The 24,418-nt window shown below is 34.7% G+C and overlaps 1 protein-coding gene across 2 annotated transcripts in view; it reads right to left on the bottom strand.

Moving 5' to 3' along the window:
• Nucleotides 1–24,418, bottom strand: part of XPR1 (xenotropic and polytropic retrovirus receptor 1) — a 194,236-nt gene that overhangs the window by 93,709 nt on the left and 76,109 nt on the right. For both annotated transcript variants that reach the window (XM_074308511.1, XM_074308512.1), the window contains exon 3: nt 1,005–1,106. In XM_074308511.1, the coding sequence (XP_074164612.1) occupies nt 1,005–1,106 (102 nt within the window). The remainder of the gene's footprint in view (nt 1–1,004; nt 1,107–24,418) is intronic.

Below are 24,418 nucleotides of genomic sequence, written 5' to 3'. Positions count from 1 at the left end.
TATTTATCTCCATCACCTAATCATAACCTTGGTATTTTCTGACTACAGGATTTCAGGCTATCTCCTTTAATCCTTGATGAATTCAGCACAAGGTTTACAATTTTTCTTTCCTCCCAACCCCTGCCCCCATTACGAGTCTATTTCAACATACATATTGACTTTTTCTCATACACCCTAATTAATCTGTTTCTCACCCTACTCACTCCCCATATCTTACTTCTCCATCCCACCTCAAACACAAATATAGTCATACCCGCTGACCTGTCATCACCCACAAAGGCACTGCCTCTACATATATTCCTTATCCAATCATATTATTCTGACTTTCCACTTTTCCCTCTTATCTTCCCTTACTAAAATTCTTCTTCATCTATACCATGACCTCCAATTTCATCACTCTCCAATTATCTCTCATACTAGCTTCTTTCTCTGCTTGCCTCTCCTCCTCCGCCCCCCCCCCCCCCCCGCAATGTCCCAGGCTTCCTTGTTGTTGTGCCAGTTATACCTTGCAGAATTTAACGAAAGTGTCAGCGGAGATAGTGTGTGTGTGTGTGTGTGTGTGTGTGTGTGTGTGTGTGTGTGTGTGTGTGTATGTACACATATGTATATATAAATATATCCTTTCTTAACTATAGCCTGCTGGGAGGTAGTGGGAGGAAATAAAAAATGGGGGGAAAAGGGGGGCGGGAATAAAATAAGATGCACAGCAGAGAACAAAAGAACAATTTACAAGGAAGTAACAAAAAGATGGACACATGAATATAATTTCTTCTATTAATATAAACTTTCTTAAATTAGTATTTGTTGTTATATATGTTGACTCCTCCCTGATGTTCTGCTGGGCACATGATAAAATTCTCTTTTGTTTCATGTCATTTTGATTTGTATTGCTTTTCTGCTTTTCTTTTTGCTTATTCTGCTTCTTCAAATAAAATAAATTTTATAAAAAATAACAACAAGGAATTTCTTCTTGAAGTGTAGTAAAAAAGAGAAATATCACTTACCTGAATAAAAGGTATTAATTTTGGCAAGTTCCTTTTCACAAGTTTGGAAAAATTTCTCTTCAAACTTGGCAAAATACCTCTTCACCGTATCTTCATCTGTAACTGAAATGCAAGAAAAACAATTAGTACAGAATTATTAAAGTTTGAAAAGAATATAAAGTTGGAAGAAAAGTCTATCACTATTTTTCAGCTCTTCAAAATCGAAACTACAAAAATATTTCTCAGGAAAATGAACTCTGCTTGTATTGTGGAATAATATATTAAAAAAAAAGAAAAAAAAGAAAATCATGTAACTCTTCAAGAAGATACACTTTTATTTGCATGAGATTATTATATGATTTTATAAAACTAAAATTAAACTGTTTTATTTACAATGAGCAAAGTAAGCACTCATTTCTGTGCAATATGCGAACATAACTAAACACTTTAGTTTCACAAACTTCAAATCAAAATAAAAATGAAATATTTCAAATTGACCTACCAATTACTCTTAAAAATCTATTTTATTCATTTAAACTTAATAGGAAGGCAGTAAAATAAATCAACATTCTTTAGCAAGAAATAACATTATGCTTAAAAACATTGTTACTCATTCAAGGTGATTATTTACATAATACAATAGAAGCTTGGTAGTCAGATGGGAAAAACATAAGGTCAAGAACCAGAAGTAACCAGATCTGTACCTTTGGGCAAGCTACATAATAAATTCAACTTAAAGAACATATTTGAATTTACACAATATTCTCTAGGGTAGTCAATGTGTTATTAATTCCATTTTATAGATGAGGAATTAAGTTCCCTTAAGTTCAGGGATGTTAAGTGATTTGCACATAGATTACAAAAAAGTAAGAAAGCAGAGCAGGATCTGAATAACCAAGGATTTCTAATTCTAAGTAAAATATTCTTTCTACTGTACTATAAAATAAGTAGTACAAATATTATTACTACAATTTTACAGATGAGGAAAATGGGTCTACTGAGTTCAAATGGCTTTGTAGTCAAATTTCATCACTCAATTGAAAGTATCTTCGCTAAAGTTATCTGCCAAATCAAATGGTCCCTTTCCAATCATCTCCTTCACTTTGTTGCAACAGTGATCTACTAATCATCTTTTCCTAAATGATCTTATCTTTCTGGCCACTCCCCATTCCACTCTATTTTAAACTTATTTACCAAAATAATTTTTCTAAACTTCCAGTCTGACCATGTTATGTTTTACTCAATAAACTCAAATGTCTCCCTATTAGCTCTAGAATCAAATGCAAGCTCTTTGGTTTGGCTTTAAAAGTACTCCCTAACTAAGATTACAACTGACCTGGGCACCCCTATTATACAACAATCCTGACATTCTATGATTGGAGCAAACTAATTGTCTATTCCTTACCAATAACCAATGCTATTCTCTATCTTGATATCTTTCTACTGGCTGTCAATTATGCCCATAATGCCCATATTCCATCCTCTTTTTGGAATCCCTAGTTTAAAATTCTATTCAAGTTCTATCTTTTATATGAAGTAAAAAAAAAAAAAAAAAAATTAGCATGATTTGGCTCTTCAAGGTAATTCCAATAGACTTGTGATGGAATGTACCATCCACATCCAGAGAGAGAATTAAGGAGACTAAATATGGATCAAATCAAGTATATTCACCTTTTTGTTGTTGTTGTTATTGTTTCTTTGCTGGGTTTTTTTCCCCCTTTCTTGTGTTAATTAAGTGTTTTGACAAGGAGAAGAGCCATCTCTTCCCATGAGATGAGTAAAGGTGGAGAAAGTGGAAGAAGGCATCTGGTTTATATGAGATGAGGAGGACAAGAGGAGAAGAGAGAGGTCTCAGTGAATGGCCTCCATTCAGTAAAAAATAACAACAGGGCAAGCCTCAATAAATGCTCTTTTTCATTTATTCATTCAATCAACCAAAACATTGGTGCCCTGGTCTTTATGGATGAATGCTCTGTGTGGAGGTTGGAACAGATAATCTCTAAGGGCATTTCTCATTCTCCAGTGCTAAGTAGCAAACACACTCAAACACAAATCTCATCATTCTGAGTCTAATAGTCTTTTTATTACATATGAGATACTTTTCTTTGCTTTACATTTAAATGAAGCAATTATACAGAAAGTAAACTCAAGAGGACAAACATTTTGTTATTTGGTTCTTTAGTGTTAGGATTCTTACAAGGTGCTAAGTCACTGGAATGAATAGAGACAATAATTATCTAATTCAATATCATTGATCTGATCCTACAAGGCGATGTTATGGGCCAGAACTTGAAACAAGGTACTTACATACTTAGTTCACACCTTTAAAGGAGTTCGATCATTGGTTCACACATTAGACTTCACACCTTTAGAGAGCATATAAAAGGACAAGCCTAATGGGAGGAGAGTGGGATCTAGGATTTCAGTGGGGAGATTCGAAAGTCCAGGAGATTCACAAATCTAAAGGAAAAGCCTGCTCATGGACTTCTAGGAGATTTGGAACTAGGATTGACTTCCGGGGGATTCACAAGGCAGAAAGAAACCCACAATCCCACTCTCTGGAAGGAAGAGTCAAGAGTCATTCCAACTTCCATTTTTGTGCTGGCTGGAGACATTCAGATGAGAGCTATTGGGAACCAAGGAGAGAGAAAGGCCTCCAGAAAACTAGCCTAGCTCCAAGTGAAGAAGGTAAGATTTTGGAAGAGACAATAAAGGATTTAGACTTTAACTCCTGGCTGCATTTGGTGATTATTGGAACTGAACTGAAAGGAAGGCTGCCTCCAGAAGCTCCCCAAGAAACCTGCTTCCAGAGAATGATTATAATTTAGAGAAGAGAACATCACACTTTAGGGTGGCTAATAAGCTATAGTATGTATGTATGCAAGAAGGCCCATATTCCTTACTCAGCTCATGCCTCAGATACTAGCTAACCCTGGGCAGCCACTTTACCCAGTTTGCTTCAGTTTCTCATCTATAAAATGGGCAGGATAAGGAAATGGCAAACTACACTAGTATCTTTGTCAAGAAAATTCCACATGAGGTTACTTAAGAGTCCAATATAAATGAAAAACATTCCATTTAATGTCAACAGAAAATATCTAGCCATGAACATACAAATTTCATGTGAAGCTTCAAACATGATTTTCCCTAGCCCCACAAAGATGGTATTAGCAATTGTCACAGGTGATACTATCCTGGAATGCTTTCTGTATTTACAAACACCAGAGTTATTTGCAAAGAAAGAAAGAAGGTGGGGGGAGGGGAGAAAGAGAAAAAAGAAGGAAAGAAAGAAAAGAAAGAAGACAATTAACCATTACATTTTCCTTCCTTCTTCCTGGACATAATTTTCAACAATTTTAGTAAAAGATGATCTCAGGCAGCCACTACACACTTAAAATTAAAGACATCCTTGTGAAATTTATTTTATTATTATTGTGATGTGTGTTTTATATATATGTTGTCCCAACAATCTTAGTGTAGTTCTAAGTATTGCTGGGATATACTGTATTTATTTCTGTGAATAAACTGCATTTCACCCATACAATACAGGATCCTTGAGGGCAGGGACCATTTCATTTTTACATTTTTATTTCTCTTATATGGCAATGGTAGAAAGTAGCATATTAACATTTATTGAACTGAACTGATGGCACCATGCTATGCACTGGAAATATGGTAACAACAAAAAAAGATATTGAATGAGTTCATAATCTATAAAATTGTTAATTTTATATGAATTTAATTGTTAGAGAGTAAGATATAAAATTTTCTCCTTAAACTTAATACAGGTAAAAACATGTTACTTCAAAAGTAATTATAGTTTAAAAATATAATGGGATAAAATAAACATCTAGAAGATATTTGGAAAAAAGTGGGGCAGCTGGTGCTGGCTAGCTATTTATTCATCCAATAAGCATTTATTAAGCACCTTCTACACTCTAGGTATACAGAATCCAGACAGCTGAAGTCTACTGGTGGCATGAAAATGAAAATGAAACACCTTACTTTCAAGTAATTCTTGAGGGGAAAAACACTCCAAAAAAGACATGTATCATAGGTTAAGTACATTAAAATGATAACTTTCTTGGAAAGTGAAAAAACTGGCATAGACTCATTAATCTTAAACTGCTCCCAGATCTCTTTAGAAGAATAAATCAAGACCACAGTATTTCTCCTAAATAGCATACATCCTATACTATACACCTTGTGTAATACTCCTACCATAATCTACTCAGTACATGTCCAACAACAATACTCAAAAGTTAATCAACAGGAAAAGATTTTTATTGTATATTTATCCAAATTGTATATATTTACCTATTGTGTTCTCAACATTTCTGATTTAAAAAAATAATTCATACAGGAATTGGAATATAAAGGTGTTCTTGCTTTATTATCAAGCTAGCTGTTTCACTCATTTGTGTGTCACTCAGACCCTCCAGTGTAGTGCAATTGCATCTCTGAGGCTCATTACCTAGATCTTTGCTTGCTGACTGAATTTGTGTAAAGTTTCTCACTTTTTCACAAAGTGATATGAATGTACTTTACTTATGAATACATTTTTTCCCTAATAGAATATAAGCTTCTTCAGAACAAATTTTTAATCACTCTCGGTTCATTACTGGATTAGGTGACTTCTAAGGTCCCTTCCAGTTTTAGATCTAGAATTCAAACATCTCTATTCTATAAATTGTGAAATTTATCCCCTAATTCTCAGTGTTAGTGTTGATTCTCTTTGGTTTTAATCTTCAACTTCTGGGTTAACCTTGGTTTACATTTTTCAAAGATTATTCAAGCAATTCTTGGTAACAGTAAGTAGGATATATGCTGCAGGAAAGGTTAACAGAAATTCTTCCTCTTTTAAAAAAGACTTCATTTGTCACATCTTTTATACTTTCTCCTAATAACTGATTAATTCTATCTTCAAGAATAGTCTCCCATATATAAGAATAGTAGCCTAGAGTAGAAAGGTGGATCTATTTTATGGAGGTTATGGATGGTGTGGTTTCCCTGAAGAGAATGAATACTATTCAAATTCAGTTTTAAAAAATTCTTTTCTATAATTATGTTTTTTTAAATGGTTAGCAAGAAGGTAATAAGCAATTACTAACTAAAAGGAAAGATGTTTCCAGGATACCAAGGTGAAATGATACAGGGCTATTAAATAATATTTTTGTATTATTTCAATAATGGAAATTTGTAGCCAAATAACATTTAAGACTGACAGACTTTTCAACATTGTACAAAAGGAGATTTTATTGTTCACTGGATTTCATACAATTAAAAGGCTCAGTACTAATTGTTCTGAACAACAGAAGATAATAAATTACTGTAAAAATTCATCCACCAAAGGATTCAAATAATACCAGGGGATTTAGAGGAAAAAGAGACATTATAAATAAATCCAACCCCCATCATTTTATACATGCATAAAGTTGAGGCTCCCAGAAATTACATGACAGCCAAGGTCACATGGGTGATAGATGATAATCAGAAAAGTACTAATTTATTAAGCAACTACTAGGAGCAAGGCACTGGGGAAACAAAGATAAATGTGAACCAGTCCTTGCTCTCTCAAGGAGCCTCATTGTACAAGAAGACAAGTCCATGGATAAGTATGTACAAAAAACATAGAAGATAAATACAAGGTGATTTTTGAGTGCTACACAACCAGTGCTTTCAAATTGTAGTGCTGGAGAAGACTTTTGAAAGTCCAAATCAGTCAACATTTAAGAAATTAATTCATTGGAAGAACTAATGAAGCTTAAATATTCTGGTCATATAATGAGAAGACAGCACTCATTGGGAAAGACCCTGATGTTGGAAAAGACTAAAGGTCAAACTAGAAGGAGATGGCAGAGGATGAGATGGAGAGATCGTGTCATGAAAACAATAAATGTGAGCTTGGACAGACCAGTAAATAATGGAGGATAGAAGGGCCTGGCATGTCCATGGGGCCAAAAAGAACTGAACATTGAATGAACAACATGATGTTCTACTTTGTGGTCCGTTAGCTTACTAAGGAGTTGAAATTTTATTGGTAACTGCAAGCTTTACCAATACGTTGAATGTGCTCAGAACTCTGTGCTTCAGTTTGCTTAAATTTCAATCACAATATCCTAAATAATCTCTCCACAAAGTATAAAAAGTATTTTAGAAGAAAGTATAAAAAGAACAATTCATGTACTAAGCAGATCTAAACATGTTCTAAAAAGATAAAAAATCTTCATGGATTAAAATATAAACATTAGATCTGGAAGGAATCTAGAAGGTTCTTAACTAGGAAAACCCCATATAGGAACTTGACCAAAGAGATCCACTGCAACTCTAATGTTCCACATTAAGCTTGGCACAATACAAGCAACATACAACAACAGAAAAATAGCTAGAGAGTAAAAGGATATGGGATTCAAATTCTTCCTTAATAAGTTTCTATGTGACTTGCAACTAGGAATTTGCTATAAACTGGATTCCATTTGTTCATCTGTAAAATGTGTGGGTTGCCAGATAGTTCCTTCTAGCTCTAAAGCTGGACCTAATATATAATTGCTTGCTAAGTGATTCTTAAATAGTAGGAAAGGTTTCACATGTAAAACTATTTATAGAGACATTTTTGGTAGCAACAAAGAATGGTGTGTAGTATATGAATGCAATATGGCATTATTGCATTGTAAAATATGACAAATTATTGATTCTGAGAAACTGGGGAAGATTTATATGAACTGATTCATAGGAAAGACAGAAAAGTAGAATAATTTACATAATAATGTAAAAGAAAAAAAAAAAACCTAAAAGATTTGACAACTGATCAATGATAACTACATAAGATTTATGGTAAAGCATGGGTCCTGCCTCAGCAGAAAGGTGTTCAACTCATTTATTTTATTTAACTATACCTATTATTTGGAGGACTGACTGTGTCAGTCTCTATTCTAATAAATTCCAGTGGCTCCCTGTCATCTATAGGATCAAAGATAAAATCTTCTTTTAACTTTCAAAGCCCTTTGTAACCTAGTCCCTTCTTATTTTTTCAGTCTTCTTATACCTTACATACCATTTATTCTCCAATCACTATTTACACTGCAATCCAAGGACACCAGCCTCATTTCTGTTTCTCACTGTGTGGGCTGTGGCAAGTTACTTAACAGCACTGGCCCTCAGTTTCTTTTTCAGCAATATGGAGTTAGAGTAGATAAATGTTGCTATACAGGAACCACCTGCCAATGGCTCAGGTCAAATCAGTAACTCACACCTGTAGAATGGATCTCTTCATGTGAGAGGATGATGACGACGACGATGATTACAAGGAAACTGAGAGGCAATTGCTGTTCTCTGACCTCTCTCCTCTCTACCTCCAATTTATTTCATTCCCAATCCACAAGGAACATCTGCATCAAAGGCTGCTTTGCACCTCCTTCAGAATTGACCTGCCCCTTCATCCAGGCATGGTCCTTAACAGATAAACCTAAATTATTTTCCAATTCTAAGATTTTGTCCCTTTGTTGAGAAATCTTTAGGTATGGATTAGTCTGGATGGAGAAACTAAGTGGCACAGTGGATAGAGTACAAGGTCAAGAGTCAAGAAGATCTAAGTTGAAATCTGATTTCAAATACTTACTAGCTATGTGACTCTGGGCAAGAGTTTTCTCATCTATAAAATGCGGATAGCAATAGCACCTACTTTCCAGTGTTGTTGTGAGGATTAAATGCAATACCTATAAATTACTTAGGAAAAAAGCCTAAGAAAAAAATACAGTGGTATATCTCAAAATAAAAGATTCTACAGTGTTCTAGGGCTTGATGAAATGAGTTCTAAATTAAGTAGAGACAGAAGTATTTGCAAGACAGAATGATATATGGGGAAAAAAATCAATGGATTTAGAGTTAAAGCCATTGAGTTCAAGCCTTGCTTCTGTCACTACCTTGTGTGAGCATAAGTAAGATACTTAATTTTCCTGGATCTGTTTTCTCATTTGAAAAATAATAAGGCTGAACTATATGGCCTTTTAAGGTCTCTTCCAGTTCTAAATCTCTAAACCTATAAATCTCAGACAGTGCTAAATACCAATGGGCACATTTCTCCCTACTTGTGTTTCCTATTTCATAGTGATAATTAGAAAATTGTTAAAATAAAGTAATCTTTGTAGTTGTCTTTATTAAAGAATCCTTTATGATTTTAATATATGAGGGGAAGATACTGCTCCTAGGTTTATAGGGTTAATACCAAGAGCCAGAAAAACAATCAGTTTCTTCAATACAATTTCTAAAAAGCAATCAACATATGCTCTTTAACGGGATAAATATAAGGTAAATATTATCTCTCTTGTTTCTAAAAAATAAAACCTCATAGACCATTCAAATGCATTCCAACAAACTTTTCTGAAGGTCATAAGCTTGAACCCAGATGAATAGTGAATATAGGGAAAGGAAAAGCTTCTAAGGTCCCTTCAAGTGCTTCTAGATTAGAGGTATATTTCTCTTGAGGCTACAGAGCATCCATGAGTCCCTCTACCAATCTTCTCCAGGCAGATACAAACATCAGTATCCAGGGGCGTGGGGGTAGGACTCACATGACAAGTCTTAGGCAACAGGGTTACCTGAGGTTAGAGGATGATTTGTCTTTGACTTAAGAGAGAAAGTAGTTCATTTCTGACACCATGTCCTGTCAGCAATCCCATTGTTGAAACATCTTTGAAGATTTGGGAGCACTAATCTGGCCAAGGCATATGTGGTGATGGTCAGTCTTTTTCTAATTCATGATTGGTCTGTTAGGTAAATTCAGCCTTAGCATATATTCAAGGCCCTCAGCAGTCTCATCTGAACAGGAAAATTTGTGTGTAGGAGGGGAAAAGGGAGGAGAGGATGGGTGAAGGGAGGGGGGGAGGGCTAGAGATAGGGAGAAGACTCTCATAATTAGCATAGTATAATGATAAGATACTCAGTGGCCCTGGGAGAAGGGCAGGACACTTACTAGCTGAGATGCTAAAAAATATCTTGAAAGAAAATTAGAGGTATTGAATAGACTTTTATTTTAAAAGAAACACAATGAAAAAAGAAAAAAAATATTGTTGAACTGTTGGCGTGCAAACTGAAATAAAGCACACTTAATACAATTTTTTTCCTTAGGAAATAAGTCTCCCAAAATGGGACCCTGTAAAGGGATGAAACTCTGAATAGGTGCACTGGAATCAGACAACGGAGCACTTAAGGCTAATTACTTATTGGACAATACTCTATTAACATATGCTTGGAAAATGGCCTTTCTCACTAGTCCGTGCAGGCTGGATCTTTTGGTACATATAGATAATGGTAGGAGGGATTAGGGGGTGGACTGAGACAAGCCAGAGTCACTTTGGAGGAGGAGAAGGAGAAGGAAAGTGGGTGGAGAGTGTGTGGCAGTTTTGTTGATCCGGTTCACTTCCCCACTAAAGACTAAGGACTTTTGCTTACCCTGACTCAGGCTGATTCTGGGGCCTCCAGGGAGCTAGCATGAACTTCACAGGGCTCAAACTTATCATTTTAGTATTGAGTAGTAGTAGCAGCATTAATAGGGTTGTACTAATACAAAATATTTAAATTAATTGATATTAAATGCTGAATTTTTCACAGCATGGAGTTAGGCCTATTATAATTCTGCCTAGAGTTAAATATCTCTCTCTCTCTCTCTCTCTGTCTCTCTCTTTTTCTGTCTGTGTGTGTGTCTCTGTCTTTCACACACACACACACACACACACACACACACACACACACACACACACACACACCCTCTCTACAAGTTTAAGAGGGAGTCAAAACAAAACATTTAATTAATTTGACATACATAGACAAAAATCAAGCTACATGATGTGAATGAAAAACATTTTAAGAGGTTATTTCATCTTGTGGTATATTTCTCCAATGAAGTCAGAATATCATTTGGATTCATAAAGTATAAAATTCTTAAAGTGCACTGAGAAAAAATAGAGACCCAAAGGCTCAAGAGCAAAACTGAATCATGAATAAATGAAATATTAATTAATATCTTAAGTGTCCTTCTAGAAAAACAAATCAAAGTAAAACTGTCAAGGAAAAGTTACACTTGAATGTTAAGAGGCTCATTAGCATTTTGAATCAAAGCTGATTGGGAAGAACATATTTAAAGCAATTAAGACTTACCTACACAAGACTAGCTTACACCTTTGTAAATATAAAAAGGACCATAAGAGATATGTAAAATATTCTTTAAAAAAATACATATTAACAAAAGTCAGAATTCATGGCCTTAAATGCATGTATGAAAATATTAGAGATTTGGAGTCAAAGAGAAGGAAAAATAAGAATAAACAATTTTAGCATAAAATTGATAACACATTAGAAACACTTCTGTAATAAGACATGACATTTCATCAAGCAGTAACAAAAACTTATGTAAACAGAGGTATTCAATTTTATTGAATTTGCTGAAGGTTTATCAAACTGCTTATTCTGGATGGAGTTTACAAAATATCTAAGATCCAAGAATGAAATCAAAAGGTCTTCCACCAGGAGTAAGATGCCCACACAAACTCACCACCAAGAAGCTGAAATGTCTTGAGTCATACAGAAAAGTATAGATGGGGTTCTAGTGGCAATCAGAGCGTTATAGTCGGAGGCACAGGTCCTTCACAAACCAGAAATATTAAGTGGCAAAAAAAAAAGGAAGTTTATTGTTGGATGAGAAGCCAGCTCTGCTAGAAAGGACTGATTTCTTCAGAGGCAAAGTCCTGGCAGAGAAATAACAAAAGGTTTTTTGCTGAGAAGAGAATGTCTTCTCAGTGGTCAGGGTCCTGGTAGCTATGTCAAAGAGGCAAAGAATGCTACTGCAAAGAAATGAGAGAGCAGAAACCTATTATCTAGAGAGAACAGATCTTGGCTGATGGGGTGGGGCAGTTTGAGCAGAACAGACCAGGATCTCCCAATTGAAATTACTTTGCAGGCTTTTTCAGCCTGAATTTGAATGGAGATCCAGCTACCAAAAGAGGTGATTTGCCTTAGAAATGGCCCAGCCTGAGAATCTCTCTCAGACTCCACTAAGCCTGGGAAACCAGGAATCAAAGAGGACAGAATTTCAGTGTTAATTTTACATTTCAAAAGGGAACACAGTTTAGCACTCCGTCAGTACAAAATGTATGTCATTATCATCAGAAATTGCAGACGGAGCCAAAAAATAGTGACAAATATAGATTATATGCAAAGACATGGTAAGGCTTATACCTCTCTAAAGGCTGTAAACAAATTTAATAACTAAGAAAAAAAATCTAGCAACTAGAGAATTATATACATCATAATGTCATTTTTCATGGGCTAACAAATGACAAATCTCAACAATACAAAATATAGACCTCAAAATATCCTGGAGAATTCAACAAAATAGAGTATACTAGAATCAGACAGTTATCACAAGCTAAATTATTTTCCATAGATGTGTGCACAAAGTAACATAATCAGGAGAAAATTCACACAGCAATAGCAATATTACAAATATAATCAACTGTGAAAGATTTAGCAACTCTGATCAACACAATGACCCATCACAATTCCATAGAACTTATGATAAAAACTACTTATCAATCTCCAAATAGAGAACTGATGGACTCAGAGTGAAGATGGAAACATATTTTTCCCTTTCTTGTCTCCACCCTTTTGAGGGAGGGAGAGATATGACTAATGAGAAAATCTGTTTTGTAGTAATATGAATAATGGGTTTCTTATTTCTTGCTTTCTAAATAAATGCAAGGTGAGTGGAAGAAGAGAATTTGGAACTGGAAATAAAATTGAATTAAAAAAAAAAAAATGTTTTTGTTGAGGCAATTGGGGTTAAGTGACTTGCCCAGGGCCACACAGCTAGGAAGGATTAAGTGTCTGAGTTCATATTTGAACTCAGGTCCTTCTGACTTCAGGGCTGGTGCTCTTATCTATTGTGCCACCTAGCTGCCTCTAAAATTGAATTTTTTTAAAAGAAAAATAGAAAACAAATATAGGCAAATAATATCAGGATCATATTTGATATTAGAGATAAGATAAAATTACACAAATTTTTTTTTACTAGAGCCCTGAATAATGTTGGATAGTCAATAAATATTTGTGAATTCAGGAAGATAATATTAAAATAAGCTGCAAATACTTATACATGTTCCTTTAAGACACATTTTTTCACAAAATATGATATGCAGTACTCAATGCTATTTTCATCATAAGCCTCCCATGAAGTTCATGTTGTAGCAGAGTACTAGGCATATAACAAGTGCTCAATAAATGCTTGATTAAAAACAGAATTAAAGTATTTATTATTGACTCTACACTAATATGGAGGGCCAACAGAAACTTGCCTTCCAAATTCAAGTTAGAATTCATTTGTCTATGGATTTGTTTAGATGAAACTAAGACTTAAAGAGGGTTAAATGCACAGATTTGCATTTTTATTTGACGTTCTGTAGCTTGATGAATAGAATCAATATGTCATCTACAAGCATGAAAAATCTGGAGGACCTCAAACTCAAACCCCCCTTTATCTTGGATTCTGTTCTGGATCTTTACTATCACAGAGCTGAATACCCTCATTTTATTATAAGAAAATCACTGAATATTTCTATTGTTTTATCTTTCAAAGAATATAGACTGATTATATTCATTCAAATTATTTTAGACATTTTGAAGTTCTTTTGATTTTTGTAAACATACTACTTATGTGAAACACTAACATATGTAATCTCTACTCTTACTATCTTCAAAATGGAAACCTCATTTCAGCAGGAAAACTACCCTGAGGGACAACCATGTTAGCCTGAGAAGCAATGTGAACTCTATTTTGAGGGGTATATAATGACCACAGGCATACAATTTTACAAAGAAAAAAAAAGAAATAATCAACTATTACAAGAGAAATTGTGTGAAAAATACATGATAAAATTATATTTTTATTAAATGGTCACATTAAAATTCTAAGTTTATCAGAACAAAGATAAGATTATTAGCATATGCCATACCCTATATGTAATCTATACTCCGCTTTATTTTGTTTGTGTCTGTCTTCTATATGTCATTCTCTTTCTTTCTGAGGTAGATATATGATTCATTAGTATCTACTAATTCAGTACATGATCTATTCCGAGCTTTAAAGTTTTAGAGAATTGCTTGGGAAACTGAAAAGTTAAATAACTTAACCAGGATCACAAAATCACAAGTACTGGTCAGAGATAGAATTTTAACCCAGATCTTTCAGATTCTACCAAAATTTACTCTTTCTTTCTTGATTGGTGTTCAATAAACTCTCTTAGTTGAAACAAGCACAATGAAATCCACTTAAAATATTATTTAGTCCACCCAAACTGAACATTTTGCTGTCACAATCATCATCTATTTTACATCTCTGTGTCTTTGATCAGGTGCTGGATTGCCTCTTTCTCTCAGAGTATTCCAGTTTAGGTCAAACATAATATCCTAGCAGAGAGTTCAATAAATTTTAGGATTCCAAATTCTGGAATAATGACTTATAATTTGAAAAAAAACTGGTGGGAAAACTAGAAAGCAATTTGGTAGAAATTAAAGTTAACACCTATGTTTAACTGTGGGTCACAATAAGCTCAAAACTGATACAAGACCTAGATGTAAAAGTTCATACCATAAACAAATTAGAAGTGAAGGAAAGGGTGATATGGAGGGGAAGAATTCCTACCAATTAACAAAAACGATTGCATTAGTCAATTTTGATAACTTAAAATTGAAAAACTCTGCACAATCAATGTAGTTGGAATTAGAAGGGAAATGGTTAACTGGGGGGAAGAGGAAAGGGAATCTTTACAGCAAATTTCTGATAAGTGTGGGCTAGCATAACCAAGATATAGGGAGCTGACGTAAAATCAGCCAATTCTCAACATTGATACATGCCTTTAACTTTCATGACTTTTAAACATTCACATGATTTTATCAACAACTTCATTTTTATTTTTGCATTAGCAATTGTGCATATTCAGCTATGCACACTAGGAAAAAATGAGAGACATGAAGTGCACAAGTTTATGGAGCAGGTAGTATTCTACTAGATTCTACAGGGGTCTTGGTCCCCCACCACTGTGAAAAAATTTCCCTATGCATTCACTGCATATTTTCATTGTTTGCTTTTACAACTCATGTTTTGTGTTGAAAGCAAAGTGCAAGTCTTTGGGCTCTAGATCCAAGTGTGCAAAGTCAGTGATACAGCTTAGTAAGAAAATAAAAATGTCAGATAAACTTCATAAGAGAATATTTGCCTCTACTATTGGCTACAATTTTCATGTTAATGAATGTCGATTTGTTACAGGCTGCAAAAAAGAACAGTATTTAGGTACTGTAGATTTCATGCATTAAGAAAAGTGAATAGTTTGAAATCAATATTTATTAAATTGACATGCTAGCAAAAAGGTCACAGAATTCTAGGAATTACCAGGAAGAAAAATGCTATGTTACCAATTTTATTTTATTTGTGTACTACATTTTTATGGGTTTATCATTATCATGTATTTCAAAAAGTGAATATTATCAGAATTAATATTTTGCTATAAAGAGTTGTATACATAATAGTGTACTTTCAGCAATCTAGCAAAGATTACATTTTTTTTTGATGGTCACAGGAATCTAAGTTCTTATTTCCCATAAGTTCAACATTTTTTATTTGCATTTTTTATTTTCCATACCACAATTTTCTAGGTTCTTGCAAAAGTTGGGGATTGATTGTATATAAAAATAGGCATTCTCCAATAAGTAAAAATGCCAAAAGTGGTCTGGTAGAGAGATTAGATTTATACTAATTGATGGCTCAACTGTACTGAGACACTTCTTAGATACGTAAATGTGGACAAGCCACTTAAACTCTGTCTCAATTTCCTCATCTGTAAAATGAGGATAATAATAGCACTTATCTCCCAGAATTATTAAGATTAAATGAGATTTTTCTAAAGCACTTAACACAGTGCCTAGAACATAGTAGTCTATATTTAAGCCCCTGCTTACCAAATGCCCAACAGAGACATGGCAGCATACTTCAGACCTATGATCTTGACTTTGAGCTCACTCTCCACCATCATGATGGTGGAAAGAGCTCTTATAAAGAAGGAAGCTGCTGGATCCCCATTGCAATCTACAGGGCAATGATCACCCTGGGAAGCAACCTAGATGCTTGTCACCAAAGTCCTGAGCATTGCTAAATGGTCAAACATCAGAAACTGATATAATTTTGTCAATGGAAATAACTTTAAGAGGAGGGTTTAGCATTTGCTTTCTTACTGAATCTACTACAATGTGCAAGTCACTATGCTAGGCATTGGAGATATAAATGAGGCAAAAATCAGTTCTAACCTAATCTAATTTTAGAGACAGGGAGAAATGATGTAAAACAAGCTAAATGTGGTTTAAATAGGAAACAAAGAAAGGTGCTGGAATTAAAAGGGGTTCCTGAAAGATGGAATTTCAGCAGCAAAGTAACGAAAACCAGCAAAGCCAAGAAGTAGAGCTGAGGAGGGAGAGTGTCCAGTCCAGGAGAGCCAAAGAAATTGCCTGGAGCCAAGGGAAGAATGTTCCTGGATCAAAGAAGATATGGCAGGAAATAAGATATAAAAAGACAGGAAAGGGAGTGGGAAGCTAATTATTGATGACTTTGAGGACCAAATAGAGAATTTTGAGTTTCATCCAGGCAGCAATAAAGAAGCCACTAGAGTCTCTTTACGAGACAGGGAAGGAACTGATGTGGTCACAGATTTGCACTTTAGGAAAGGGACTTTTGATGGCTGGCTGGAGGATAGATTAGAATAGAGAGATACTTAGGGCAGTACATCAATAAAGCACTCAAAAAGAAAAATTAAAACCTGTGCCACAGATTGTTAATCCCTAGTATATAAATCAAATGTTCTCTACCAAGTTACAAAAGAAGTAATTTTCTGCCTAACCAATTTTTTTTTTCATTTATCCAAGTTTATGTGGCATAATGTTCTAATATGGGCAATTCTGTTGTAGGATGTTAACTTAATAACAAATGTTGTGGGGTTTGTTTGCTTGTTTTTAATCCTATAAAACTATCACTGGAAGTTAAGATAGTATAGTTTAAGCCTTTCCCTGGAAGAAAACCTGCTGAAAGACATTTTCACTTTTTAAAAATAGCAACATATATTGTTCCATAAGAAATGATGAGCAAGCTGATTTCAGAAAAGCCTGGAAAGACTTACATGAACTGATGTTGAGTGAACAGAACCAACAAAACAGAACACAGTTAACAAAATTATGTGAAGATCAGCCGTGGTAAGACTTAACTCTTCTTAACAATGAGGTGATTTGAGGCAATTCCCACAGACTTGGTATGGAAAGTGTCAATAGCACCCAGAGAGTGAACTATAGAGACTGAATGTGGATCGAAGCATAGTATTTTCATTTGTCTGCTTGTTTATTTTCTTTCTTGTGGGTTCCCTCCCCACCCATTTAGTGTGATTTTTCTTGCACAATGTGACAAATATGGAAATATGTTTTTAAAAAATAGCAATATCTCTAAATTTAATATAGCTTCATCTCTCCATATTGAAAAAGAGAGCTATCCTTTATAGCTATAGTAACATTTACTAAAAATGAAATAGCAATATGCACAAGATATTTTAGAAAATTTACAATAATTAAAGATTGTAAAATGGGATTATAATATGGAGACTACTCACTAATTAAATGAAACAAAATTACAAGGTGGTTAAGACACAGGTAGACAAACCTGATAGCTAAGTTTTGAAGATGGTACCAGAATGAACATGATACTACAGAGCCCAATAGGGCACAAGAAAGAAGTGTTTTCCACAAGCAAATAAGCTAACTATAATATCACTATAAAAATGCCTATGATGTTGACTGTTTATACGTTTGGATTTTTTTTTTTTTTTTTTTTTTGGAATTTCAGCAGATTTAACATAGTACTAATTGAAGGGGTTTCTAAAATCATTTATAACACACTCCTTTAATCAGTTCTGAGTAATTAATACTAAAACACTCACCTTCTATATATTCTTTAAAATTAGCCTTAAAGGGTCTTTCCACCTTCCTCTCTAATAAACTAATTACACCATGATAACAAAATCACCCAAGAGAAAAGACACAAAGAAGCCAATTTAGGAATCCTTATGTTTGGAAGTGACCTTGAAGGTGCTATATATGCTCAAACTATGACAACTATGATATATCAGCCTGATCTATGAGATCATGTCTACCAAAAAAGCTGTACTTTACAGAATAATGTGGAATGTAGTTCCCTGAGGCAGAACCATCTCACTATATCAGGAATACGTTATTAGAAAAGATATGGACACTCAGAAACACTACAGCTCACATAAAAACTGATCATCCAAATGATCATGACAGATAACTACTGAAGAGCTGCTATTAAATTAAGTCACATATATGAACCACTACATACAATTCCCAATCCCTCTACTTTTGTCTGCCTGTATTTCTGGTTTCCTTCACAGGCTAACTGTACACTATTTCAAAGTTCAATTCTTTTTGTACAGCAAAATAACTGTTTGGACATGTGTGTGTGTGTGTGTGTGTATATATATATATATATATATATATATATTGTATTTAACTTATATTTTAACATATTTAACATGTATTGATCAACCTGCCATCAGGGGGAAGGGGTGGGGGGAAGGAGGGGAAAAGTTGGGATAAAAGGATTTACAATTGTCAATGCTGAAAAAAGTATCCATTCATGTATCTTGTAAATAAAAAGCTATAATAAAAAAATTTGTTAAGTAAATAAATTAAGTTGCATAAAAAGAGATAGAGATTCTTGAATTCAGACTTAAAACTCTCTCCTAATCTTCTCTCACATCTTCAGTAGTCTACTAGATGTATTGAACTGGATGTTACACAGATATCTTAAATTCATCATGTCTCAAATTGATCACATTGTCTTTCACCTAAAACTCTCCTTTCTTCCTAGCTTCCCTGCCTCTGATGAGGATACCACCAGCTATCTAGTTACCTGGGTTGCCAACCTAGATGCCATCCTTGAGTTCTCATCATCTCTTAACCTACTCCACACCCCATATATCCAACTGCTACTAAGTTATGTTGCTTCTGTCTTTGTACCATCTTTCACATATACCCGGTCCAACACTCCCACTGTTCCGGCACATGCCTCCATCACCTCATGCCTGGACTATTGCAATAACCTGATTAGTTGGTCCACTTGCCACCAAGTCCTTCCTCATTCTGATCTCTCCTTCCATGCAGCTGTTCACAGTGATCTTCCTAAAAGGCAGCTCTGACCACATCACCATAGATTCAATCAATTTCTTTTTACTCCAGGATCAAATATAAAATCTTGTTTGGCCATTTCCTCTCTCTAGTTTTCCTATACTATACCTAGCTCCTTTCCACGTATTTTGCAATAATAGTGGCAATGGCCTCCTCACTCCACACTCCAGAAAGTCTTGCTTGCTGTCCCCTTGCCTAGAAAGCTCTCCTTCTTTATCTCCACCTCCTGGATTCCTTCAAGTCCTAGCTCAAATTCCACCTTACACAAGACTTTGCCTTTCTTCTTAAAGCTAAAGCTTTCCCTCGGAGATTAACTCTAAATTACCCTATAAAAGATCTCTCATATAGTTGTTTTCAGACTGTCTTCCCCATTAAGCAATGAGTTCCTTGAGAGCAGAGACTGATTTTCTCTTTCTTTGTAACTCCTGAACTTGACTATTCTATGTATTGGTTCATAGTCATCTCCCAGAGTTTCACTGGGTGTAGCTGGTTCAGTTCATTACTGCTCTATTTGAACTGATTTGGTTCATCTCATTGTTTTTGTTTTTAATTAATTTTATAATTATAAAAATTTTTTTTGACAGTACATATGCATGAGTAATTTTTTAAAAAATAATATTATCCCTTGTATTCATTTTTCCAAATTTTCCCCTCCCTCCCTCTACTCCCTCCCCTAGATGACAGGCAATCCCATACATATTAAATGTGTTACAATATAACCTAGATACAATACATGTGTGAATCCGATTTTCTTGTTGCATTAAGAATTGGATTCCGAAGGTATAAGTAACCTGGGTAGATAGACAGTAGTGCTAACAGTTTACATTCAATTCCCAGTGTTCCTTCTCTGGGTATAGCTGTTTCTGTCCACCACTGATCAACTGGAAGTGAGATGGATCTTCTTTATGTTGAAGATATCCACTTCCATCAGAATATATCTTCATACAGTATTGTTGTTGAAGTGTATAGTGATCTTCTGCTCATTTCACTCAGCATCAGTTCATGTAAGTCTCTCCAAACCTCTCTATATTCATCCTGCTGGTCATTTCTTACAGAGCAATAATATTCCATAATATTCATATACCACAATTTACCAAATTGATGGATATCCACTCAGTTTCCAGTTTCTGGCCACTACAAAGAAGGCTGCCATTGCATATACAGGTCCCTTTCTCTTTAAGATCGCTTTGGGATATAAGCCCAGTAGTAATACTGCTGGATCAAAGGGTATGCACAATCTGATAACTTTTTGAGCACTGTTCCAAATCCCTTGCAATCACTTCTGCCCCAACTTTTCCCTTCCTTTCCTCCACCCCCTCTCCTAGATGGCAGGCAGTCATGTATAACTATATAGTCATATAGTTATAGTCATATGTAGTCTCGTATATATAGCCATGTATAAACATGTTAAATATGTTAAAGTATATCAAAAATACAATGTGTGTACATATTTATATAGTTCTCCTGTTGCACAAGAAAAATATCTTCCCTGTTTATTAACAAGACTTATAGTACAGGGCCTAGCATAAAATAAGCACTTAATGTTTACTGATTGATTGATACCCCACTTAAGGCAGTAATGAGCAAATACCAAGTACACAATACAACTGACCCACTTTATACTAAAACATAAAGCCAATATTGTGTGCCACATGATTTCTGCTTTATCCTTTGTTTTCTATTAATTCAACAAAAAGTTAAGTACCATGCACAAGGCAAAATATTAGGAATAGGGAATATAAAGGACAAAAAAAAGAAAACAGTATTTGCTTTCAAACACTTTACATTCCACAAAAGAATGCTTTTTATTCCCTCTCTCTCAATTGACTAAATCCCTATATTCCCTATTTATTTTTCCCAAATGTGAACCAATTCCATTCTATTTTCACTGTGTTCCTGTGCTTCAGTGTCCAACTTCAACCTGGCACTATTACTCCAGCCCAAAGCCCCTGGTACTTGGGATTGATGATGATAAACTACTATTTCTAGCCTGACCCAGATCCCTACAATGCTGCAGCTTGGTCAACCAACACTGCTATTACTGGAAATGGCATATGATAAATCAATTGCTCTATGACTACATTCAACAACTCTTTCTTGACTTTCTTTAACCAAACTGCACACTCCACTTAGTTATGTGCTTCTTTTTACACTGAAATGCATGCCTCCTTTTAACAAGGGATCATTTTACTTTTTCTATTTTATATCTTCAATGTTTATCAGAGTACTTGGGTACAAAGTAATCACTTAAGGTTTCAAAATCCACATGCAAATGTATAAATATGCAAATATATCTTCTGTGGATAGAATATGTACTTCATATACATAGAAACATACTTATAATGCTATTTTTCAAACATTTATGAATGCTACTATAATATTTTAAATATAACTTCATTTAAAATAGAAACCCAGCTTTTGTCACATTTTCTCTATCAAAAAAATGCTGACTACTAGTTCTATCATAAAGATTTTAACATTCAGAGGAAGTTCTTATACTTACAAAGCACTAAATCTAACTAATACATATACTTAATTCCAATACATATACTTAATTATAACTAATATTAGTTGCCAGCACTTAGTCATTTAAGATTTGCAAAGTGCTTTATATACATCTCTTCTAAACACTCAATATCTCACTTGATTAAAATCATCCAAATATTCAAATCTATTTGTCATCAACATAGATATCCCTTCTGTTCAAAGAGAAATTTATTCATGCCCTTCTATCCTAAAAGACTCTTATTCACACCCTCTCATAAATTCACTACAGGGGATCTATCCAATATTAAAGGCTAGACTTTCTTAACCATCTCCTAATAAATTAAGGATATCAGTACAAGACATGGGCTGTCCACCTATTATTCTTTCCTCTGGCAATGACATCAGTCCATTTCCTTTTTTCAATCATACTTTTCTTTGAAGGCACCTGATGAGGTCCTAGGTCACTGGGGGTGGGGAGTGGGTCACTGAAATACTGATAAAATTACTCCCTGAGGCAAGTAGGGAAGGGCACTGATCAGTTCAACGATATAGTACCACTCTCTGTGGAGCTACGGGGTAGCCCCACCTTGTGGGTGTCCAGTCAGAAATCCAAATTATACCAAACTCCAGAGGTTAAATTTCTCTTAAAAGTCTGCCCATGGCCCACACCATCTTTGCTGAATCCCTTTTAGGTTAGCCTGCCATGGGTTCTGCCTTATGGTGTCTTTCTTCAATTAAGGTGGTCCCTTTTAGGATTTAGCCTGCCCCACCTCACGAAGGAGAAAGGGAGAACTGTGAATTCCACTAGAAAACTCATCTTTTCCACTGTTAATTATTAAAACCCTTTTCCTTGCTCACTATATGCTCTTCCAACTCTATTTCATATTTAACACTCCTGGTGCCTATTTCTTCATTTTGTCTATAACCTCTTCAAAGTAAATCTACCTTTTGTCAAAGTGAATGGCCACTGTGAATTCTTCACATGACCGAACCCCAACATTTGGTGTCTGAATATCATTCTCATCATTTGGTGCTGTACCTCAAACACATTGGTATACTTTACTTTTGTTCTTCGTACTTCCTTATTGATTTTATTTTATTTTTGCTGAGGCAATTGGGGTTACCCAGGGTCACACAGGCTAGTAAGTGTTGTGTCCAGAGGCCAAATTTGAACTCAGGTCTGCGCCTTCTAGCTATCTAGCTATCCCTACTTCCTTACACCTACCATAGGCCTCTCTCCATTACCCACTAAACATAGATACTTTTAATTCTTTGAAGGCTATAATGTTGTATGAATCAAAGTTAAAAAACAATATGATAAAACAGAAATGTTTTAGAGTAAAATAATATAAAGCTACTACACAAAAGCCTAATCTCAGTGATAGGTAATGAAGAAGAACCATTCAATGTTTTCTTTCCATGTCCTAGAGACTATAAGCCACAAAATGAGGTAATTAAAGAAAAAGAGATTAAAATTTAACAGAATAAGACTAAAGCTGTGTTGGAACTCCAAATGCATAGTTCAGTCTCACTTTACAAATACTTATTCACAAAGCTGAATTGTAACATTTGGTAGGCTTCACACCCTACCAACTCCAAATACTGCCAACACCAGTTCAACAGCCAAGCAAACAAAAAACCCTGACAACTTGAAATCTACAGAAAAGCTAAAAAAGGTTAGAATTCAAAATTTAAAAAAAAAAAAAAATTTAAAGAAAAAACTGCCTTAGGTGGTTTTTTTTAAATTATTTTGAGGAAAACAAAAGCAGAAACTGAGAGCCCACATTCTAGAAAACTCCTGAAAAACATCTTTTGTTTCTTAAAAAATAATGTATGTATATTGTATGGGGCCGAAAAGACCCCTACCCAAAATAACTACTCAGAGTTCACTCAAAGTAGAAAGCAGAAAGATTGTTTAATATAGCAACTCATGAGCTGTGGGCCAGTCCTGCTGAGAGATAAAGAGACTCACAGCAGGAGGCCCCAGACTCAGTGGATACACACTGTTTTTATAGGTTTTTGTTACAAAAGATTACATCACAAATCAGAAAGCATTAAGAAGCGTAGGGTCTCCTAATGGGATATCGCTATCAAAAACTGGGAATGGAATGTTTCAGTTTCCCTGAAATTCCCTGCTTTTTAGAAAACCTTAAATCAGCAGTTAACTAAATTGACAGTGTTTTTAAACCAATAGGTTAAACAATGTCAGACATTGATAAATGCCACCAGTTTAGGTTAAGTAAATGTGTCTGTAAATAGAGGCTTATACATAGGTCAGAGGGAGATCAGAAATAATGAAAATAAAATAAAGAAAAAGCATTCACACATCCCTATAAGTTCATCTCATCTTTCCGTTCCATATAGTATCATATCTCTCTCCTCTCCCTTCCTCCAGAACCTTTCTCAAGTTATTTTCTTCCATTCCCTATATTCTCTCTCTAACTTTTCTTACTAACTTTTGATTCTACTAGTTCTGTTTCTGTTTCTATTCCATTTCTGCTCATCTCCCTTTTTCTTTCTTTAATAATCACTTTTTGTTTTCTGAAACAAAATTTTCATCCCCCCACCCCCCACCTTTCACTTCTCCTCAGAACGTAAGGACATCAACAAGCATCAGTAGCAACAACTACAAAACTAGAAAACAAAGCAAAATCACAAAT

The sequence above is a fragment of the Sminthopsis crassicaudata genome, chromosome 4, assembly GCF_048593235.1.
Source record: "Sminthopsis crassicaudata isolate SCR6 chromosome 4, ASM4859323v1, whole genome shotgun sequence".
Lineage (NCBI taxonomy): Eukaryota > Metazoa > Chordata > Mammalia > Dasyuromorphia > Dasyuridae > Sminthopsis > Sminthopsis crassicaudata.
Note: the sequence above shows the minus strand (reverse complement) of the source record. Positions and strands in the feature narration are given on the sequence as shown.